Source organism: Mirounga angustirostris, unplaced genomic scaffold, assembly GCF_029215605.1.
Source record: "Mirounga angustirostris isolate CCGP_5_RB_7025 unplaced genomic scaffold, mMirAng1.0.hap1 SCAF_12, whole genome shotgun sequence".
In the NCBI taxonomy this organism is placed as follows: Eukaryota; Metazoa; Chordata; class Mammalia; order Carnivora; family Phocidae; genus Mirounga; species Mirounga angustirostris.
In genome coordinates this window covers 42,230,177-42,251,846 of record NW_026991720.1, presented here as the reverse complement: position 1 = coordinate 42,251,846, position 21,670 = coordinate 42,230,177, and the positions used below count along the sequence as shown (strand labels likewise).

The 21,670-nt window shown below is 41.8% G+C and overlaps 2 protein-coding genes across 2 annotated transcripts in view; both read left to right on the top strand.

The window, feature by feature from the left end:
* The window catches only part of NPSR1 (neuropeptide S receptor 1), a 148,913-nt gene that overhangs the window by 8,322 nt on the left and 118,921 nt on the right, over positions 1-21,670 (top strand). The window contains 1 exon segment of the mRNA XM_045865118.1: positions 20,724-20,856. Coding sequence (XP_045721074.1) covers positions 20,724-20,856 — 133 coding nt within the window.
* LOC135362085 (proteasome subunit alpha type-1-like) lies at positions 3,572-4,706 on the top strand. Its single transcript, XM_064575063.1, has one exon. The coding sequence runs from the start codon at positions 3,641-3,643 to the stop codon at positions 4,430-4,432; it is 792 nt and encodes a 263-aa protein (XP_064431133.1). The 5' UTR covers positions 3,572-3,640; the 3' UTR covers positions 4,433-4,706.

The following is a 21,670-nucleotide window of genomic DNA, read 5'->3' as shown; positions in this document are numbered from 1 at the left end:
CCTTCTGCCCCTCCCCCACTCATGCACGCACTCCATCTCTCTCTCTCTCTCAAATAAATAGAATCTTAAAAAAAATAGAGTTAGGTAGAAAAGACCCAAGGGGATCATTAGACTAAACAATATGGATTTTTTCTTATAGGCAAGAAGATCTTTAAAGTTTTATTAACAAAAATGTTAACAGTGAAAACTGATTTTAGAGAGCTTAATCAGGCTGCTGGGTCCCGGGCAGGTTGCAGGGAAGGGACCCTGGGAAAGGAGAGTCAGTTCTGATGCCCGAACAAGAGGTGTTGGTGCTCAGATGAGTATTGTCTTTTCTGAGAGTGGAAAGGAAGTGTGTATGTCAGGTCATGAAGGTTTCGGGGAATCAGAGAGGGTTGGCTGAGGCAGAGAAGGAAGATGACATGGGGGTTAAAATCGATAAGGTGATCCCACAATGTCGATGAAAAGGCAAAGGAAATTGAACAGCCATAATAATTCTGAAAAAGAAGAAAGTCAGGGAGGTGACTTACAGACTTACTGTAAAGTTACAGTGAGGTATTGAGGGAATGCTAAACATACAGAAATGGAAAAGAAATAGGCCCACACATATATGGTCAATTAATTTTTGACAAAAGTAAAATAGAAATTCAATGAAGGAAGCAAAAATAGTGCTGGAACAAATAGATAGCTACATGTAAAAAGTGAGTCCCTACCCAAACCTTACACCCTTTAAAATTTAACCCCAAATGGATCATATACCTAAATGTAAAACCTAAAATAAAACACCTAGAAGAAAATCTAGGAGAAAACCTTTGTGACCTTGGATTAGGCAAAGATTTCTTACATACAACACTAAAAATATAATCCATGAAATAAAAATTTGATAAATTGGACTCTATAAAAATTAAGAACTTCTGTAATTTGAAAGATGCTATTAAGAGATAAAAAGGCTAATCACATACTAGGAAAAAATATCTATAAATTATATACAGATCTAATGGGTAATTTTTATACAGAACATATAAAAATTTCCTAAAGCTCAATAAGCAGAAAAAAATCTTGATTTAAAAAAGTAGCAAAAGTTTTACGGGCGCCTGTGGCTCAGTCAGTTAAGCATCCAACTCTTGATTTGGACTCAGGTCATGATCTCAGGGGCATGAGATGGAGCTCTGCATTGGGCTCCAAGCTTGGGATTCTCTCTCTCTCCCTCTGCCCCTCCCACCCCCGCTCACAGTCTCTCTCTCTCTCTCTCTCATTCTCTCTTAAGATAAAAATAAAATAAAATGTAGCAAAATTTTGAACAGACATACCACCAAAGAAAATACCTTAGGTGGTAAATAAGGACATGAAAAGATGTTCAGCCTCCTTAGTCATCAGGGAAATACAAAATAAAATTACAACGAAATACCACCACACACTTATTAGAAGGGCCAAAATAAAAATATACTGACTATGTCGAGCACTGTCAAGAATGGGAAGCCATTAGAACCATCCTACATTCCTGATGGCAAAATGGTAAAGACATTTCAGAAAACATTTGGCCCTTTTCCTATAAGTTAAACATATATTTATTTTACAACCCCCAACTCCTACTCCTGGGCATTTACCAAAGGGAAATAAAACCTATGTCTACACAAAGCCTGTATGTCAATAGGTAGACTGCCTTCATTTGAAAATGCCAAAAAGCAGAAACAACCCAAACATCCTGCAGCTGGAGAATGGATAAACAAGCTGTAATATACCCATTCAGTAGAATATTACCTAGTAATAACAAGGAATAAACTTACAGATACACAAAACAACATGATGCATTTTCAAATGCATTATGCTAAGTGAAAGGAAATCAGACTCAAAATGCTACAGACTGTCATGATTTCATTTATGTAATGTTGTTGAGAAAATAGAACTCTAAGGACAGAAAACAAATCGGTGGTTGCCATGGGCTGGGGGTGGGCCAAAGCCTGACTACAAAGGGCACAGGGAAATCTTTGTGATTGATGGAACTGTTCTATATCTTGAGTGTAATGATGGTTACATTTGTCAAAACTCACAGAACTGTACACTAAAAGGGTGAATTTTCCTCTGTAGAAATTATATCTTAATAAAAAATTCATTATCTAGAGATTTACATTGTGAATTTAATTTTCAACAAAATGTGTTTCATTTAAAAATCATAAATCCCCAAGTGACAGCATAATGGAAGTATAGCTGAAGCCCCAGGAGCACCTGAAATGGGATATAGATTTAGAAGATCACTACAGAATCAAGAGTTCAAGATGGATGAACCTCCAAAAGCAGCAACTATGGATCAAAATGGACAGAAAAATGAAAGCCCCACGTCACACAGGTGTTTGCTCAAATGTCATCTCCTTCAGAGTCTTCGGCTTATATGACATTATATGACACATCTGTGCCTTGTTCTCTATCTCATAGTGTCTAGAAATTATGCTTCATGAGGACCAGAACTCCACCTACTTTCACCAGTGCCAACAACCATGCTAGCCCTGATTAGACCCTCAGAGAGTCTTGAAGAGTGAATAGACCCTATTGTGGACTTAGATAGGCATAAATATTGACAAAGAATTCAGGGCACAGCTCTGTGAATGTTTTCCTAGGTTCCTCTTTATTCTACTTTACAAGTAGACCTCAACCATTAGCCACTTAGCATGAATCTTAAGTATATAAAGCTAGTACTGGTGAGGAATAAAGATGATGCTTCCAAATTTTGCAGAACATCAACAGCTGTGAAAGGAAACATTGGATGAGCCTGGAGAAGATGAAGGTGTGCTCAGGAACAGATGCTGAATGGGCAGTGCTTGTTTGGTTGACCCCATAGCTAATCTCAACCCCCTTCTCACTTTCCCAGCTAAATACGCACTGCCCTAGTCTCCCCTGCAGTTAAAAGTAGCTCAGTTTGGGAAACTTAATTGGAAGCCTGTGAGATTGCTGATAAAAGTTTCTCCTTTTCTAATAAAAGGAGAAAGATATGGCTGGCATTCTATTTTTTCCCTTCTGTCCGCCTTGAATTCTGACACAATGCATGGAGCTGCAGCAGCCACTTTATGACCACAGGAGAAAACCCAGGGCAAATTAGATGTGTCAAAGACAGCAGTCACCTACCTTCAGATTTCTTATTATATGGAAAAAAAAAAAAAACAACCACACTGTATTTGTTTAAGCCACTGTTAAGTGGGCTTTTTTGGTTTTGAGCTGAACACTTTCCCAATAGATTTAAAAAAAAAAAAAAAGTGCAAAACTGTATGTTTGGAGTTCTGAAGCTAAGGCCTTAAAAGTGGGCCACAGAAAAATCAACCAAACATTTCTTTTTCTTTTATTCCACATTTGGGTGGTGCAAGGGCTGGCTATGCTCAGGTTTCTCACCCCGCTGTTAAAGAGGCACTGAATAGAGTTTTATAAACATTGATTCAGACTGGATTATATGTTTCTGAGTAAGAAAAAGTCTCTCCCCTTTCCCAAAGAAAAATAGCCTTGAATTTTTCAGAATGATTCTCCACATTTCAGATAATGACAGTACTTGGGTAATTTTATGAAAAATGCTAAAAGCACTTTAAAAATACTAGCTTAGGCCGAGTGGTAGTTTCGGCAACTTTCCTGAACCCGCACCTCTGCAGGAGGCCGCAGCCAGACCCGCGCCGGAACCATGTTTCGCAACCAGGGTGACAATGATGTCACTGTTTGGAGCCCTCAGGGCAGGATTCATCAAATTGAGCATGCAGTGGAAGCTGTCACGCAAGGTTCAGCCACAGTTGGTCTGAAATCAAAAACCCATGCAGTGTGGGTTGCATTGAAGAGAGCACAGTCAGAGCTTGCAGCTCATCAGAAAAAAATTCTCCATGTTGACAACCATATTGGTATCTCAATTGCGGGACTTACTGCTGATGCTAGACTGTTACGTAATTTTATGCGCCAGGAGTGTTTGGATTCCAGATTTGTATTTGACAGACCTCTTCCTGTGTCTCGTCTTGTATCTCTAATTGGAAGCAAGACCCAGATACCAACACAACGATATGGCCGGAGACCATATGGTGTTGGGCTGCTTATTGCTGGTTATGATGATATGGGCCCTCACATTTTCCAAACCTGTCCATCTGCCAACTATTTTGACTGTAGAGCCATGTCCATTGGAGCCCGTTCTCAATCAGCTCGTACTTACTTGGAGAGACATATGTCTGGGTTTATGGAGTGCAATTTGAATGAACTGGTTAAACATGGTCTGCGTGCCTTACGAGAGATGCTTCCTGCAGAACAGGACCTAACTACGAAGAATGTTTCCATTGGAATTGTTGGTAAAGACTTGGAGTTTACGATTTATGATGATGATGATGTATCTCCATTCCTGGAAGGTCTTGAAGAAAGACCACAGAGAAAGGCACAGCCTGCTCAGCCTGCTGATGAACCTGCAGAAAAGGCTGATGAACCGATGGAACATTAAGTTACAAGCCAGTCTGTATGTTTATTATCAAATCTGTAAGAATGCAGGAACATGTACTGATGACAATAATCTGTACGTAGGAATCAGTCCAGATGTGTTTTTTCCTAGCAACTTGTCTGAAACCATATAATGGTGTGCATTTTTCTTTGAGAGGGTCTATATAATCATTTTCTAGAAAGTATAGGTATCTGTACTGATGTTTTTATATGAAGAACATAGTGTCTTTGTGGTTTTAAAGACAACTGTGAAATAAAATTGTTTCACCTGCCTGTGGAAAAAAAAAAAAATACTAGCTTAAAAAACTACCCAAAACATTAGGTCATTTTTCCATAACGGCTCAACAAGAGGATTTCCTATTGTTCTTCCTAAAGTGTAAAAGGATATGATTCCTGACACTTTTAAGACAACCAAGGAAAGTGTGACACATGGACTCTGGAACCTGAAACCAATTCCATATTGTGCAACCCAGAACATCTCACATGCCGGCTCTCGCCTCATGTAGCTCTGCTGGGGGAGCCGAGCAATGACTATTTCACTGTAGGATCAAGCAACGAAGGAGCCAGTTCTCATGTGGAAAATGGATTTGGGGGGAGAAAAAGAGGAAGGTAGTCATGGAGGAATTCTACCCATTAACCTCCTGTGAGGGTCCCTCTAAACTGAGAGTGGGTGAGCAGCGAGTGAGGGCTGATGCCCTTCCCCTTAAAGACCAGCCTCCCAGACTCTCCACCACCCAGATTCTCCCCCCCTCACACTCTCCACTCTCCCAGATTCTCCACCCACCCACACTCTCCATTCTCCCACTCTCCACACTCCCAGATTCTCCACTCTCCCAAATTCTCCACTCACCCACTCTCCACTCTTCCACACTCTCCATATTCCCAAAGTCTCTACTTACCCAGATTCTCCACTCCCAAATTCTCCATTCTCCCACATTCTCCACCCACCCACATACTCCACTCTCCCACACTCTCCATACTCCCAGATTCTCCACCCTCCCAAATACTCCATTCACCCACGTTCTCTCCTGCCCACACTCTTCATTCTCCAACTTGCCATTCTCCCAGATTCTCCACACACCCACACTCTCCACTTTCCCAGATTCTCCACTCTCTCATACTCTCCACTCACCCAGATTCTCCACTCTCCCAAATTCTCCACTCACCCAGGTTCTCCACTCACCAGATTCTCCATTCTTCCCAGTTCTCTACTCACCCAAATTCTCCACCCAGATTTTCCACTCTGCAGCTCTCCACCCACCCAGATTCTCCACCCACCCAGATTCTCCACTGTCCCACACTCTCCACTTTCCCAGATTTTCCACCCTCCCAAATACTCCATTCCCCCAGGTTCTCCCCTGCCACACTCTCTACTCTCCAACTTGCCACTCTCCAAATTCTCCACCCACCCACATTGTCTACTCTCCCAGATTCTCTACTCTCCCAAATTCTCCACTCACCCAGACTCTCCACCCATCCAGATTCTCCACCCTCCCACACTCTCTACCCACTCAGATTATTCTCCCTTTGCCAAAGGTAAGTAAAGCAGAAACTTCCAGGGATTCCTCCCCTATTTGTGTTCCATTTTTGGAAGGAAAGAGACAGTTCTCCCAAGGTAGAAATAGGTGGTTGGAGAAGAATAAGAAGGAAGCATAACCTTGATAAACAAGAACCAGGTTAAGCTTTCCCACACTCTTAAGGGCTACTTCTTTCCCTTTGCTGTCTTCTCTGCCTGCTCTCATCTCTGCCTGTCCAGGCGTTCAGCTTGGACCTTGCATGCCCGGCTTCAAAATTTTTTTCTCTCCCTCTTTTCCCTAGTCTTCCTTGTATCTAAAAACATTTTTCCTCAACAAACTAATTCCAAGTATCAGCATAAAAGCCTTTCAGAATAAAGGAATTATTTCCCTGGGGTGTCTCTCCCCTCAGCCCCCTTAACCTTCCAATGCTGTTTGCATTTTAAAGAGGATTTTGCTTAACTTAAACAAACCCCTCCTCTCCTGAGCTCCCTGGGCAGAGACAGTGAAGATCACAGGGTCTAGAGGAGTGTTGGGGTTCCTTGAAGAAGCAACAACAAGGGGTAAGAGGATCCCCTTTAATTCCTCTTCTTTCAGCTCCCAAAGGCTTTTGCCCAGCTCCTCTGCTGGGCTGGAGCCCTGATTCACCCCGGCCTGCAGTGTTCCAGGCTCTGCATCTGATCAGAGATCTCCCCACGGCACTAAGAATTCCATTCACGTACAGATATTGAACCGAAGTCTTTGCTCAAGGACCATTATTCACAACTCATAATTTAATAAAAAAATGAAATGGAATATTGTTAGGGCCCAAATGCAAGTTTCCTTCCTTTCATCTAGTATACTGGACTATTGCCCTTGGCAACACATAGCAATCTATGCAAATAGAAGATACTCTTTCAACTGAGGATAAATTTGATTTTCTTTCCAATGCATTTAGTTCCTTTTGAGGATTTTTTTTTTTTTTTGCCTAGGTTGGGATAAAAATGCAAAAGGTATTCAAGAATACAGAAACTATTTGCCCAAAATAAAACTTAGAATAATCTATTGAATGCTAACTGCCAAGCACTTTGTCTTCTCCATCGATTATTTTATTTACCCTTCATTACTCAGGTTAACCTAGATTATGCTATGGTAACAAAGAACCAGCTATTATCAGAAAGTTGAAATGATAATGTTTATTTCCTGCTCATGCCATGTGTTTATTACAGGTTAACAAGGAACCTCTGCTTAATGTAGTCACCAGGGACATAGGCTGATGGAATCTCCATCTCCACACAGGCTGCCTTAACACCAGGACTAGAAGACAGACAGACAGAAAATGGTGAACCTGCCCTGGCTCTTTTAGCTTCTGCCCAGAAGTGATGCACATCACTTCTCACAATTCATTGGCCAAAGTAAGTTCATGATCTGATCTGATATCAATGGAGCAAGAAAATAACAGCCTCCCTCTGGGAAAGTCAGGGGCTGTTGGTGATCAGAACTGTGAATGAAATTCCTGCAACTCTGAAACAGGCATTATTATCCTTGATTTACAGAGAGAAGAGGTGAGGCGCGTTGAAGATAGGTTCACACAATAGTTGATTGTCCAAAAATGTGAACCCAGCCATCTGGTTCAGAAGCACATGCATTCTCCACTGTAACAGAACTCCCTAAAGATGTTCCACAGAACTCTAATTATGTGAGTTGCTAAGTGTATAAAAAAGGAGTATGGCCAAAAAAGTTTGGGAAAGAGCACCTATTATATTCATCATATATAATGTATTAGCCTATTTAAGTTTCTGAGAAGTCTTACAGAAAAGAAACCAGTTTAATTCTGCTTAATCAAAATTTCCCAAATTTATTGGACCACAGAACGTTAGGATGTTACCTCTAATAATTTGCCATGGGGACAATGGTCCCTAGAACACACCTCAGAAGATGCCACATCATGTTCCTTCCCATGGAACCTGTGGACTAACCTAACAGAACCACCTTTTTGGGCACATGAGACCCAGAAAGGTAAAGTGATCTTCCCAAGATCACACAGGACAGTAAATGGTAGAGATAGGACAGAGCTGTAATCTCTGGATATCTAAGTCAGAGCTCCTGGCCAGCCTGTGGAAGCTTCATGAAAATACAAACTGGAAAGCACTAGTCAAATTTAAGATAGCATTAATTCTTAATGCTAAGCACTACTGAAATATAGAAAATATTTGAACAAATAAAAAAACGTGGTGCTTCAGGATAGGAAGATTAAATTTTGTGAAGTTGTCAGTTCTCCCCAAATTACCTTATAATGTTTAAAACAATTTTAGTCAAAACTTCAATGTGATTGTTTTATTGTGACAAAATAATTCAAAAGCTCATAAAAAAACAGGTGAGAAAAACTAAGAGATTTTAATATAAATGCTAATGAGGAAGAGGGATTTTTCCCTATCAGCTTTTAATAAATATAAATCTGCATTAAGCAAAAACATTTCAGAATTAGCACAATAATTGACAGATCAATAATAACAAATGGTTTGCCCTGAAAATAAAATTCTTGTACATAAATGAACTTAATACTACAAAGAAACTGCAAAAATCAGTAAGAAGGAATGCGTATTTTGGCAGTAAAAATAGAGGGTAGGTGGGTGGGTGATGATTCTTACATCACGTGAGGTTGTAAGGTCAATTTCAGTTATATTTTGGAACTAAGTTTTTACAAAAGAGCTAGAAAAAAAGTATAATTATCAGACTGATTTTGAGATGAGCAAAAGCTTCCTAAGTTTAAAAATAAAATTTTTTTAAAAAGATTTTACTTATTTATTTGACAGACAGAGACACAGCGAGAGAGGGAACACAAGCAGGGGGAGTGGGAGAGGGAGAAGCAGGCTTCCCTCTGAGCAGGGAGCCCGATGCGGGGCTTGATCCCAGGACCCTGGGATCACAACCGGAGACGAAGGCAGACGCTCAATGACTGAGCCACCCAGGCGCCCCTAAAAATAAAAATTTAAAGGGAAACAAAAACTGAGAAAATTGTTACATTTCCATAAGAGCAAATGAAAGGATCAATTTTTTTCTGCAGAGAAACCTCAAGGGAGGTTCTAAAAGCCATCTGAAAGCAAGACAACTTTGTGACAGCATATGCCAAACAGAGGGAGGAGGAGTTCCAGAGAATGTCCTGGCCCGAGCCTCACACATGAAAAGGTCTGGGCAGTGCCAGCATCTCTCTAGTAATGACCCAGGTGTGGGGGGAGAGGGATGTGGTCTTTAAATAATTATGGTTATGCACTTTCAGAGCCACAGTTGGATTCAGGAATTTAGTGAATTCCCCCATTTCTTTATTTCTCCATTTTCCCATATCGCTCCCCTTGTAATTTTTCCCCACTCCAGCCCCCAGTTGAGATTTTGTTAGTGATTCCTGAATTACACACGCGACCTGGGAGTTATCTGTTTCTCTGAAAATCGACTTTTCCAATCATTTGCATCATTTTTCTATCATCATTGAGATGGGCTGAACCACAAAGTGTGTTTAGACTTCCATGGCAAGTAGAGAATAGTAGGAAGGTGGTTTAGACAGAGGCAGGCATCAGCCTAGAGGACCAGTCTCTAGGGGACAGGTGGTCCCTGCTGGGGTAACTGAGGCTCCTGAGCATAGGCCCAAGGTGATGTGGCCAACCCCATCAAAATCCAAGAGGTTCAGGTGAGGGTGATGCTCGCAGCTAGGCAGATGGTTGCACCTGTAGGCCTCAGATAGGCTCCCACGGAATGACTGGCGAGAGGTGGAGGGACTAGGGTCCTACCCTGGGCAGGGGAGGCTTGCAAGACTCAGAGAACATGTAGGAGACCCAGAAATGCAGGCAAGGGAACCAAAGGACAAATGGAAACCAAGGCAGACTACCAGTTATATGAATTGGGTGCAAACTAACAATTAGCCATTTAGACTCTCCTGAAAATGAAGTCACCAAGAGTTCAGGATGATCTCCCTGGAATCCTTGTCCTGAGCGCCTTTCATGCCCCTTCCCGCTACCCATTCTCATCTATTCCATAACCTGGCTTCACGTCTGCTCCTGCTCTTTGTTTGCTTAACTTCTCCTGGTTTCTTTTAGCTACTTGATTGTGAGCTTCCTGGATGGACTGGAAAGTACAGATTAAAGTCCTCAGAGTCTGTACTGCAATGGGGTCCCAGGGAGAAAGATTCCTTGGACACTTTCCCCCATTTATTAGTACCCCTAGAACAGAAAACAAATTCCTGGAGGCTTTTTTTTTAATAGAATTTTAAGATTGTATTTATTTATTTATTTAGAGAGAAATAGGGAGAGAACACGCTCGCATGTGAGCAGGAGGAGGAGAAGACGGAGAGAAGGAACCTCAGGCAGACTCCACGCTGAGCATGGATCCCGTCTTGGGACTGGATCCCACCATCCTGAGATCATGACCTGAGCCGAAACCAAGAGTTGGTCACTTAACTGACTGAGCCACCCAGACATCCCCTGGCGGCTTATTTTTTTAATTATGTAGATCATCAGGAAGAATAGTTTTTTGGTATTTTTATTACATAGTAATTATTCAGTTTCTACTATGTTGTAGAGATTTGGACCTAATTTATCCAAATGTTAGTTTTCTATTTCAAGAGTCTAGAGCTCAAATAGCAAATTCAAATGTTAATCTCAGTTCTTGGTACATAGGAGGAGCTCCATTCGTTTGTTCAACAAACATTAATTACTACCTGAACTTGCAGCCCAGTGGGTTTTCAGATGATTTCTAATATCTGTGGTCTGGTATATTATGGGAATTCAGATGGAACCCCAGAATTTAATTGCCCAAAACTTCCAATACACCCTATTTGTGATTAATCTAGATGTCCTCTTGTGATCCAAGAATGAATCACAAGAAGGGACTCACACTGAAATGAATGTGGGGCACCGGCATTTCTGTTGCAGGTAGAATTCAAAGATTCACTAGTACCCAAAAAGCTGAATCAGACAGTCCCATCCAAATGCAGTCTCGTGCACCAAACCCTGATTGAAATGAGAACAATTAGGCAGTGGGAAATTAACATTGCAAATTAAACATGAAATATAACCCATGGCAGTAATGATAAAACACTTCAGACCAATAAATAACCCTTTCTGGTTAGAATAGAAAGAGCTGATGCAGTTATTTAATATGTCCTAGAGGCTAAACTGAGAAATAAATGTTAGGCGGTGAATCACTTCGCTGTGCAGTCCCAGTTTGAAGAAGATAAAATTGTTGTCTTCTGTTACTCGTGATGGTGGTGTTGAGAGGTACGGCAAAGGCACTTGAAGCAATGAAGACAACTAGAGAAGGTTGCTGATAGAGAATTCTTTTCTTCTTTTGGTAGCAAGTTCTCCTAACTCAGGACAGACACCTAGGATGCCCATTTGAAATAGTTGGTTTTCAGGACACAGGTCCAATTTCTCATTATTAAGCCTTTCATTGCTCTGTGACCACATTTAATGTTCCTGAGTGGCCCTTATCTGTCCTCACTAACCTGAAAGTTTTCAACCTCTGCCTTCACTTATATTATTGTCAGGCACCCTACTCTTTCCTAGGCTATGTCTACTAATTTTTTTCAGACTCAATTCACATTAATTTCTCCAAGATATACGTTTTGACCAACCATGACCAGCCTTTCCTAAAGTTCTACTGCATGTCCCTTATCTGGAGTTCTATAAAATCTCCATTATCGTAGCTCACAGTAAATTTTTATTTTTTACATTTATGCCTCCACCATCAGACCATGAGCTCCTTGTCTTAGCCTTCCTTCTATCCCCAAACTATGTTGAATTTTAGAACTAGATTCTCAATAAATGTTTGTTGAACTTGATTATACAGAATGAAAACCAGTATGTGTATATTCACAACAACATGATTTCAAGGCCAGTTTTCCACTTCTGGTCTGAGTATCACTTCTATACCAACATATAGATGGATAGGTAGGTAGATAGATAGATAGATAGATAGATAGATAGATAGATAGATAGATAGATAGATAGATAGATAGATATATAGATAGATAGATAGACAGACAGATAGACAGATAGATAGATGCCAAGGTTCTCCCCTCAGGGCAAATGCCTCTCCCCCAGATATACTACATGGGAGTTCACAGAATGACTCTAGGTCCATAACTCTTTGGGACTGGCTTGGTCCATGGCCATGCTGTCAACCTCAACAGACCCGGGCTGTGACAATACCTTCCACCCCATTCACATTCTTGATTCTTCAAGCAGGAGATCTCCTGTCAGTTACTCCCACCAGCTCCTAGTCAGAGAGTGCAACCTACATCCCTGTCCTGGGCCCCTGTTAAAATGATATGAAAAGCCATACAAAAAATTTGAAACTTGAATTAACATCCAGACTTACAAACAGAGAAAGACATGTATCATATGATCTCACTGATATGATGAATTCTTAATCGCAGGAAACAAACTGAGTGTTGTTGGAGTGGGGGGTGGTGGGAGGGATGGGGTGACTGGGTGATAGACACTGGGGAGGGTATGTGCTCTGGTAAGCGCTGTGAATTGTGCAAGACTGTTGAATCTCAGATCTGTACCTCTGAAACAAATAATGCAATATATGTTAAGAAAAAAAAAAAGAAGAAGAAGAAGGTAGCGGGAGGGGAAGAATGAAGCGGGGAAAATCGAAGGGGTAGACGAACCATGAGAGACGATGGACTCTGAAAAACAAACAGGGTTCTAGAGGGGAGGGGGGTGGGAGGATGGGTTAGCCTGGTGGTGGGTATTGAGGAGGGCACATTCTGCATGGAGCACTGGGTGTTATGCACAAACAATGAATCATGGAACACTTCATCTAAAACTAATGATGTATGGGGATTAACATAAGAATTAAAAAAAATTAAAAAAAATAACATCCAGACTTATATGTAGCTTTATATACTTTTCTTTTTTTGCAATAGTAATTATTTTAGAAGTCTTGTTATATATTTTTTTCATAATTGATAACTGAGTACTAGAAATGAAGGTTATCCTGGGTAATCCTACATGGAATTCCCATAGTTCTAGGTAAAATAGTTTGAAAAGGTGAATGCAGACAGATGACTTGATGACAGTAATTCAACAGTATTTGCATAGGTGTCTCCCAGATGGTTACTGGGAAGGTGGTGAAATTGCAGATTCTCAAAAGGGGCATCATTAGGAGGAGGCGGTGGTGGGGGTGAAGCCAAAGTATGTGCTCTGCAGCAAGCTCAGTCTTACCTCCGAGCCTTCTAGTCAACCATTCCCTGGCAGTGTCCCTGAAGCAGCGGGTGGAGTGAGAAATAGGGAGAAGGTGGGACAACCTCCCAAATGAGAGGTTCCCAACCATGCAGAAATGGTTACTGCCCAGGGGTTTCTAGAGCCCTCAGTGGATCTCATTCCTCAAGTCTAATTAAGCAGCTTCAGGAATCCAAAGCTTTGTAGTCTGTTCCTACCTGCCTCGCTTTGAATTGTGTGCTCCCTGCATTGCGTGGTGATTCAGCCTCAGTGGAATTAGACATTTTCAGATCTTTGCTTTGGATATTTGTAGCCTACCCAAGCAAATTAATAGAGCTTTGAGCAGCCTCAGAGCCTGTGTGCTGTGAATGACAGGTGGCATATGAGTCTCAGTGACAGGAGAGCAGAGTTTCTTTGCCGGCTGCTCCCTGAGAACTGAGGCTGAATCATAACCTCTCTGAGATTTCATTTCCTCTCTTGGGAAGTAAGATATATTTGCTCTTTCCTGTGTTCGAGAGATTCATCTTCAACATCACAAAAATAACAATAATCATAAAATGAGCCATGAAAATGTAAGTGGTACAGAAAGTTCTGTGATTCCTGGGACAGATGATGCAGCTGCATCTTGTGTAATATTTATGACTACAGTTGCGTGGGCACCTTCCACTGCTCCAGTGTCCATCCATCCAAACACATATGGAGCATTGACCTTACACACTCAGTCCTACTGGACACAGTCATGAAACTGACCCAGCCCCAGAAACCCAGCTTCAGACAAGTTCTGGGCCAGAGGAAAATGAATGAAAATTGAAAGTCAATGAGTCAGCTTCACCAATCCTGACCCCAAATTGGAACAGAAAACCACTCTCGTAAGTAGGGCAGGGACTTTACAGTCAAGTAAAGCTATGTTCACAGCCCACCTACATTGCTTATGAACCACATATTCCACGAACCCCATTTCCTTATGTATAAAGTTGGGGACAGTGACATCTCAATCGTCAGTTTGTGATACCTGTGAGCAATATGTAAAGCTTCTCAAATGTTTGGTCCATGACAATCAATCAAGAACAAACACTTATTAAGTATCTACTATACATGACAAACTAAGTAAGTCAGGTGCTAGATTAATGGGATTCACTCCAATAATATTAGTTCCTACTTACCCTATAATTGTTTAAGATACTTTACACTTTTAATTCCAGTTTCCAGGACTCCTCCGGAAGAGAGGATCACCATTCCTTGAATTTGGATAAATCGTGTTTTTCTCTCAGACGAGTCTGGCATAACCAACATTAGCTAGTGTCACCCAACTAAATGTCTGGTATTTCCTGAGATAATTCCCATTTCAGATAACCTGTTCTGTGATACTTATAAGTACCCTTTCACTTGTCATTAACTGTATATCCACCCAACAGATATTTATTAAACACTTTCTATGGGGAAGACGGAATGCGAGCCTGAAGTGGTGACCTAGACTTAATGCCCACCCTCAGAGGCATCCTTTTGGCCCTGGAAGCCTATCCTACAGAGTGAAACCCCAAGTATCAGCCCTGTGGCAGCACCAGCATCATCCAGGGAATGCTGTAATTCATCCTTCTAAATCCCAGGTCTTCATTTTCTGTTCTGCAGAGAGATGACGTCACTACATGGCCTCATCACTTTGAGGTTGAAGACCAATTAGTCATGCCTACAACCATGTAACTGAGTTGACAACGCCGTGGTCTTTAGTCACTGAAAAATTTCAAAGTCACCCATTACTTCTACTCAGTATTGAGCATCTGGCTGGAATTTTGCCTCACATGACCACTAGGGGGCATTTAATCCCCAACTATATTTCTGCAATAGCTTTTTGAGACCTGTGTTGGGACACCTTCCCTACCTGGGGGAAGGGTGGAGGGCCGTTTAGGCTCAGGTGAAATACCAACAGACTGGAACTGAAAATAGGAGGAACAGGGTGAATTCAAGCATCGTCCTGAAAAGGTTGTGAGTTATTTATAAATCACTCCTCAAACCTATACATAGTACATGAAACTAAGGACGGGGAAAACCAGTTTTTATTGTGTATATACTATGCACTGAGCTACTTGGGCACTGAGCTAGAAGTCTTGCATTTTCATTGTCAAATCTATCCATCACAGGGCGCCTGGGTGGCTCAGATGGTTAAGCGTCTGCCTTCGGCTCAGGTCATGATCTCAGGGTCCTGGGATCGAGTCCCGCATCGGGCTTCCTGCTCCTTGGGAGCCTGCTTCTCCCTCTGCCTCTCTCTCTCTGTCTCTCATGAATAAATAAATAAAATCTTAAAAAAAAAAAAAAAAAAAAATCTATCCATCACAAGTGTCCTGCGGCAGATTTTATCTTTATCTTCATTTTATAAATGAAAAAAAATAGACTCAGCGAGGTTATCCCTTACCTATGTATTACATATCTAGGGAGAAGCAGAGTCTGATCCCAAGTCAGGCTGGTTTCAAAGCCTACCCACTTTTCTACAAATCACTCACCTGACTGTAATACTCAAATGCCTCTGAACTTGCTTCCTCAATTCCCGTTGTCATAGTTTTCCAAATCCTCGTATTACCCTGGGATTTGTGTGTGTCTGTGTGTTTGTGAGCGCATGGGTAAGAACGCTATGAATAAATGATCCTACAAGTAAGTGTTTGCATACTTAATGCCCCTTGTACTACTTGATGAAACAGGATTTAAACTTGGCCGAGTATAATTTATATACTCTACGTGATGTAGTGCTAACACCTTATACTATAGACAATTAATTGAATGTGAATGAATTAATAAACAAATAAATAAACATGGCTCGTAGGAAGACTCCAGAAAGCAAGAAGGGGGTGGGAGCTTCTTCTGTCTTCCAATTTCTTGAAGTCTCTGAGGTGAGATTGTCTTCAAATAGAGAACTGTAAAGCAGGGGGCCTAATTTCACAGGTCCTGCTCAGCCTGCCCTATAGACATCATCCAGTCCCAAGGAGAACAGACTCTGACCTGTTTACAGAGAGCCTTGGGTCTGCAGCCCAAAGCACAGTTACTGCAAGCTTCTAAGAAAAAGGCCCAGCCAAGCTAACACCCGACTCTGCCAGCCCTCCTGAGGCCCGACTTCCAATTCACTGATATATCTAACCAGGATAATTTGATTTGCAGTGTTTGTCACTCGGTGCTCCCAGCAGAGCAGATCTGAGCTCCAAGCCTACTTTGAAGATATTGGATGCCTGGGTCAGAATTGTGCTGCACAAAGATGAAGAACACAGCCGCTCCGTGCCCACTGAGAGGCCAGAGGTATCCTCCATTACAGAGCAACTTGATTTCTGGATATCTGAACTTCAGTGCCAGCAGCATAATCACCAAAGCACCATGTGAAAAGCAAACCGTTTACCCACTTCAGTGTTGTTTTTCTGGCAACGAGTCTTCACTGTACTTACCACAGGCAGTTAGTCATGTGAGGGAAGGAGAACATGAGGAGAGAGGCATTCTGGAAAAAATTCTAGTTCAAATTTACCTGAGTTCAGTTGATTAAATCTCCTCCTCCTTCCAGTTCTCATCCAGAAGGCCTTCAGGGTATAATTTTAGTTGAAAAAAGTTCTGTGTCGGGGCGCCTGGGTGGCTCAGTTGGTTAAGCGACTGCCTTTGGCTCAGGTCATGGTCCCAGGGTCCTGGGATCGAGTCCCGCGTCGGGTTCCTGGCTCAGCGGGAAGCCTGCTTCTCCCTCTCCCTGCTCTCGTTGTCTCTGTCAAATGAATAAATAAATAAAATCTTAAAAAAAAAAAAAAAGTTCTGTGTCGGAAGTAGAAAATAGGGAAGTTTGACCTCACCTGCTGCAAAATTGGAGGAATTTCTATAAGGTATAGAGTAGTTAAGACGTTCTGAGGGCAGAGCAGAGAGACTCATTTACTCTCTCATCTGAAGTAAGAGTCTCTCCCTGGAGAAGAAGTGAGCAGAGACCGGCCACAGGGGATTCCATTACAGGAGGCTGAGTGGGGGCAGATTTCTGTGGGAAGTCCACCGAATGCCACAGACTCCATGGAAGAGACATGGCCAGCTGCTTTCAACCTGCTAGGGGCCTGGACTGCTGAGCAGAGCTGTAGGTGCTGCTGGTGAAGACAGTCTCAGTAAGGAAAACAGCCCTGTATCCACCACCTTCCTGACACCCCACCATCGCCAGCAGAATAGCATGCCTCCTTCTCTGTCTGCCCACTCACCGTGGAGATCTGGATTTCTAATCTGACAAAGAAACTTCACAAACCTTCTAACTTTTCCCTTTCTTCTTCATCTGAGGCTGAAAGAGCTCAACAGAAATCAACTGAGTCCTGGACAAGTGTGGAAATAACCTCCCCACACCACCATCGCCCAGGCTGAGAAAATTTGCTGGACATGACACAGTGTTCTCTAATTTGAAAAAAGAAATTACGTTAAGACATCGAAATGTTTCTCCCTGTGAAACAGATTTCCTGAAAGAAACAGGAGAAAATCTTGGACAGTCTCTCATTTGTATTCTCAACAGGGCTTGACAGGACTTTGCATGCCCATATCTGCCACACCACCTGCTCTAGGGTCTCCTTATCTTTTCCTGAACCATAAACACTCCCAGGACCCCATCACCCTCCCTGATAGCACACTATATTAGGACCATACTGGGGACATAGGTGCCTCATCCCCCACACTGGCCCCTAACTCTATCAGCCATCAGCGGCACAGTGTCAGGGAGACCTTCTGCCAACAGATGTCTAAGCCACCTAGTTTCTCACGTTGGTCCCCAGGTTGCTCTAAAGTTTTAAAAGGCAGGTCCTTCAAGTTCAAACCACTTATTTATGCTCCACCATCTGCACACCAGCTGCTGAAAGGGGAACATGGTTCTGGCACATCAAAGGCCTCCCCTGCTGCATCTGCTCCTGACAACTGTCCATCTATCTCGAAGAAGAGAATCCTCTTACTAAAACCACTCCCTCACTCCACTCAGACTAGCCCTTTTCATAATAGTTTCCATTCTTGATGCTTTCTCTATGCCACCCATATCTAGACTGCTAGAGAAATGAATCTTCCAGAAGAAGGTGACCCATCTGGTCAAAAAAGGACCAGAGAAAAAGTGTAGAACCTGGCACTGAGCAAAGACTGTCCTCCAAATGGGAGATTAGTAAGCATGCTGGAGGTATCTGCCACCTGTGCCTTTCAAGGTAGCAGAGGTTATCAACCACGTGGTCCTCCCGCTCCAGTTGCACACCCTGCCCCCCAACACTACCACAATGCCCCCTAACTTCAACCTTCTGCTGTTTCAAGGCTCTGACCTCTTCCCAGGGCCTCAGGAACCCATCTGTAAATCTGAGATGGAGAACCAAAATATCAGTTTGATAAAGTACAGGACTCATGGAGATGCTAGCTTCAGCCTGGACTTCTGGAAAGGATGGGGCTGGAGGAGAAATCATGAGAAACTGCCCCAGCCCTGGAACCTGGCAGACCAGGTTTAGGTTTCCACCTGGCAGCACCAGGGAACCCCAGAAATGCTTGGGGAGGACAGTGGCTTCGAGTATGGAGCCGACTTAGTACACTCACCAGCTCCCTCCCCTCCCTCAGTCTAGAATCTTCTCTATATTGTCAACATATTTTGTTTTAGCAAATCTAATCCATTTCTTTTAACTGAAATATTTTACTGCACTGTATGAAAGTATCACCTTTTATTTAGCCATTTCTCCAGCTGACCGAAAAAAAGCAATATGCACAATATATACAGAGTATAGTAAATACCAAATTGCTAATCACATACACACACACACACACACTACTGTTTATTTGCTATGGGTGTGTGGGTGTATACACATGCATCCACTTATAAAGTATTTTTCAAAGGATTGGAAAGATAATGTAATCAAAATGATATTTACCTTCTGGGAGAAAGGAGTTGATTAAGACAGAGAGTGGTGGCAAAGGGGCTTTGAGCCTTATCTGCATTGTTATAGTTTTTTTTAAGTAATCTCTATACCCAGTGTGGGGCTTGAACTCATGACCCCGAGATCAAGAGTCACATGCTCTACCAACTGAGCCAGCCAGGCACCCCTGAATTGTTAAGGTTTTAAGAATTAATGCATCTGTTATTGCATAACTTTAATTTAATATAAGAAAAAGTGCTACTGTGATGTCTCAGATACTTAGAGAGTATATTAAGGTTCTCCACAGAAAATAGCTAATAGGAATACAGAAACAGAGACAGAGAGGCAAGAGAGAGAAAGAGAGATATTTGCTTTAAGAAAGTTGCTCATGTGATTATGGGCCTGACAAGTCTGAAATTCATAAAGGAGACAGCTGGCTGGAAACTCAGGCATGTTTCCTATGTTTCTCAAGGAATTCTTGCTGGGAAACCTCAGCTTTTACTCTTAAGGCTTTCAACTCATTGGATGAGTCCCACCCATATTATTGAGGGTTATCTGCTGTATTTAAACTCAAGTTGAATGTAGATATTAGTCACATCTACAGAATACCTTCAGAGCCACGTTTTACACTACTGTTTGACCAAGCAAGTGGTCATTATCGCCTAGCCAAGTTGACACATGAAATTTTATCATCTCAATGGGTATCTTCAGGCTATTCTTATCTCCACCAAATAAGAGAAGCACTTCAGATTCCAATATTAGACTTGTGCATTCTTACCAGCATTCTGCCCAGACCTTTTGGGCTAATGTGTCTTGGCTTTTGATTTCAAGCTTGCCTCTGAATACCCTTGGCCCCATTCTCTTCACCCATGGCCTCGCTCTGCTTTGTCCCTTTGGTCAGCCTGTCCCAGCACCCTGGGCCTCTGCTTATTCTGGGCCATGGATTTTTAAACAGATGGAAAGCTCCATTTGAAGGGATTGTGGAAAACTTCTTAAAAAGGACTTGGCATTTTAAATGAGTAGCATTCCTGCTTTTTCCCCATTATTTACTATTTATGTATTACTCAGTGAAACTTTAGTATTACTATATTATAAAATTCTGTCAAAAGAAAAAGAGTAGGATACCCTAAAATAACCAATCTTAGCATTTTAGTCTACTTCAGTCTTTTTTCTACATGTATTAATTTTGCACAGTTATAATCATACCCAATATATAATTTTACCATGTTTTTCCACTTACTGTTATAAGTATGTTTAATGTTGCTATATAATCTTCATGGTTGCCATTGTTAATAACTACATAATAGTTCACAGAACTGAAGTGCTTCATTTACTTAACTATCTTGTTATCTTTAAACAATTTCCAGTTTATTCTTACAATAAATATCCACATCTTTGCTACTGTAGTATTCTTTTTCATACCTTGAATTCTTTCGTAGAGACTTAAAACAATTGCTTGGCCAAAGAATACATATACATTCTTTTGTTTCTTGGCATATATTTCCAAATAGATTTTTTTTTAAGGTTGCATCAATTTACACCGCCATCAATGTAAGTAAGGACCGCTGTGCCTCTGTTCTCTTGAGAGTAGAGCTTTGACAGGTGAGGATTTGCGATCAGGAGGAAGACATTCCAGTAGCAAAGCCTGAGCCTTGTGTTCTGTAAAGTACCCTGGTTCTCACTGGTACACTGGTTTTGTGTTGCTTTGTTTCTCACAGACTGAGCAGATGATAACTCTGTGGATCCTGTTTGTTTTCACCATTGTTGGAAACTCCATGGTGCTGTTCTCTATGTGGAGGAGGAAGAGGAAGTCAAGAATGACCTTCTTTGTGACTCAGCTGGCTATCACAGGTAAGTAACTGTGCAGGTGGGACAGAATTAGCTGTGTGCAAAATTCCTGTGCCTCCTCACTTTCGATTATTTTACCAATAGAAATAGCATACTATCCAGTCCAAAAGGCATCAGCAAATTCGAGAGTAATTTCTATAGGGACACAAAACCCATATTTGGAGTTTTCTTTCAGCAAGTTTAAGACATCTATATATCCATAAGATTCCATTATAAAAACAACTCACTATAAAGCCCACTTGAAAATACCGTTATCAGTGCCACCAAGGGATTCTCTAGAGTTCCATCCTTCCTCTACACAGCAGCCTCTGTAGTTCACTAAGGTGATAGTACAGTATCATACCATATTATGAGCTTAAAATACATCCCAGCAAATGGACCAGAATTATCTCTATTCAGTAATAAATGTGAAGTCTCAAGTATTTTGCAGATTTAAGTCTGTGGACATTGTTTTTGAAAAATAAGTGATATGCAACACCACTTGTGGGCACGATATAAGGACATAAGATAATATCTGGGATCAGGATGTTTAAGTGTGGACTGGGGGAATGTCCAGCACAGTTGAAGTGTGAATGCATCACACTTAGAGGGGGAATGGTGAAATATTTTCAACTTTAAAAATGATCTGTGAAATGAGAACTCTCACAGAGATGGGTAGAGCCTAAACTGATAGGGGTCATGTTCAAAAGGAAAACATAATCATGGGGCACCTGGCTGGCTCAGTAGGTTGAGCGTCCAACTCTTGATTTCGGCTCAGGTCATGATCTCAGGGTCATGAGATCGAGCCCGGCATCGGGTTCGTGCTCAGCTAGAAGTC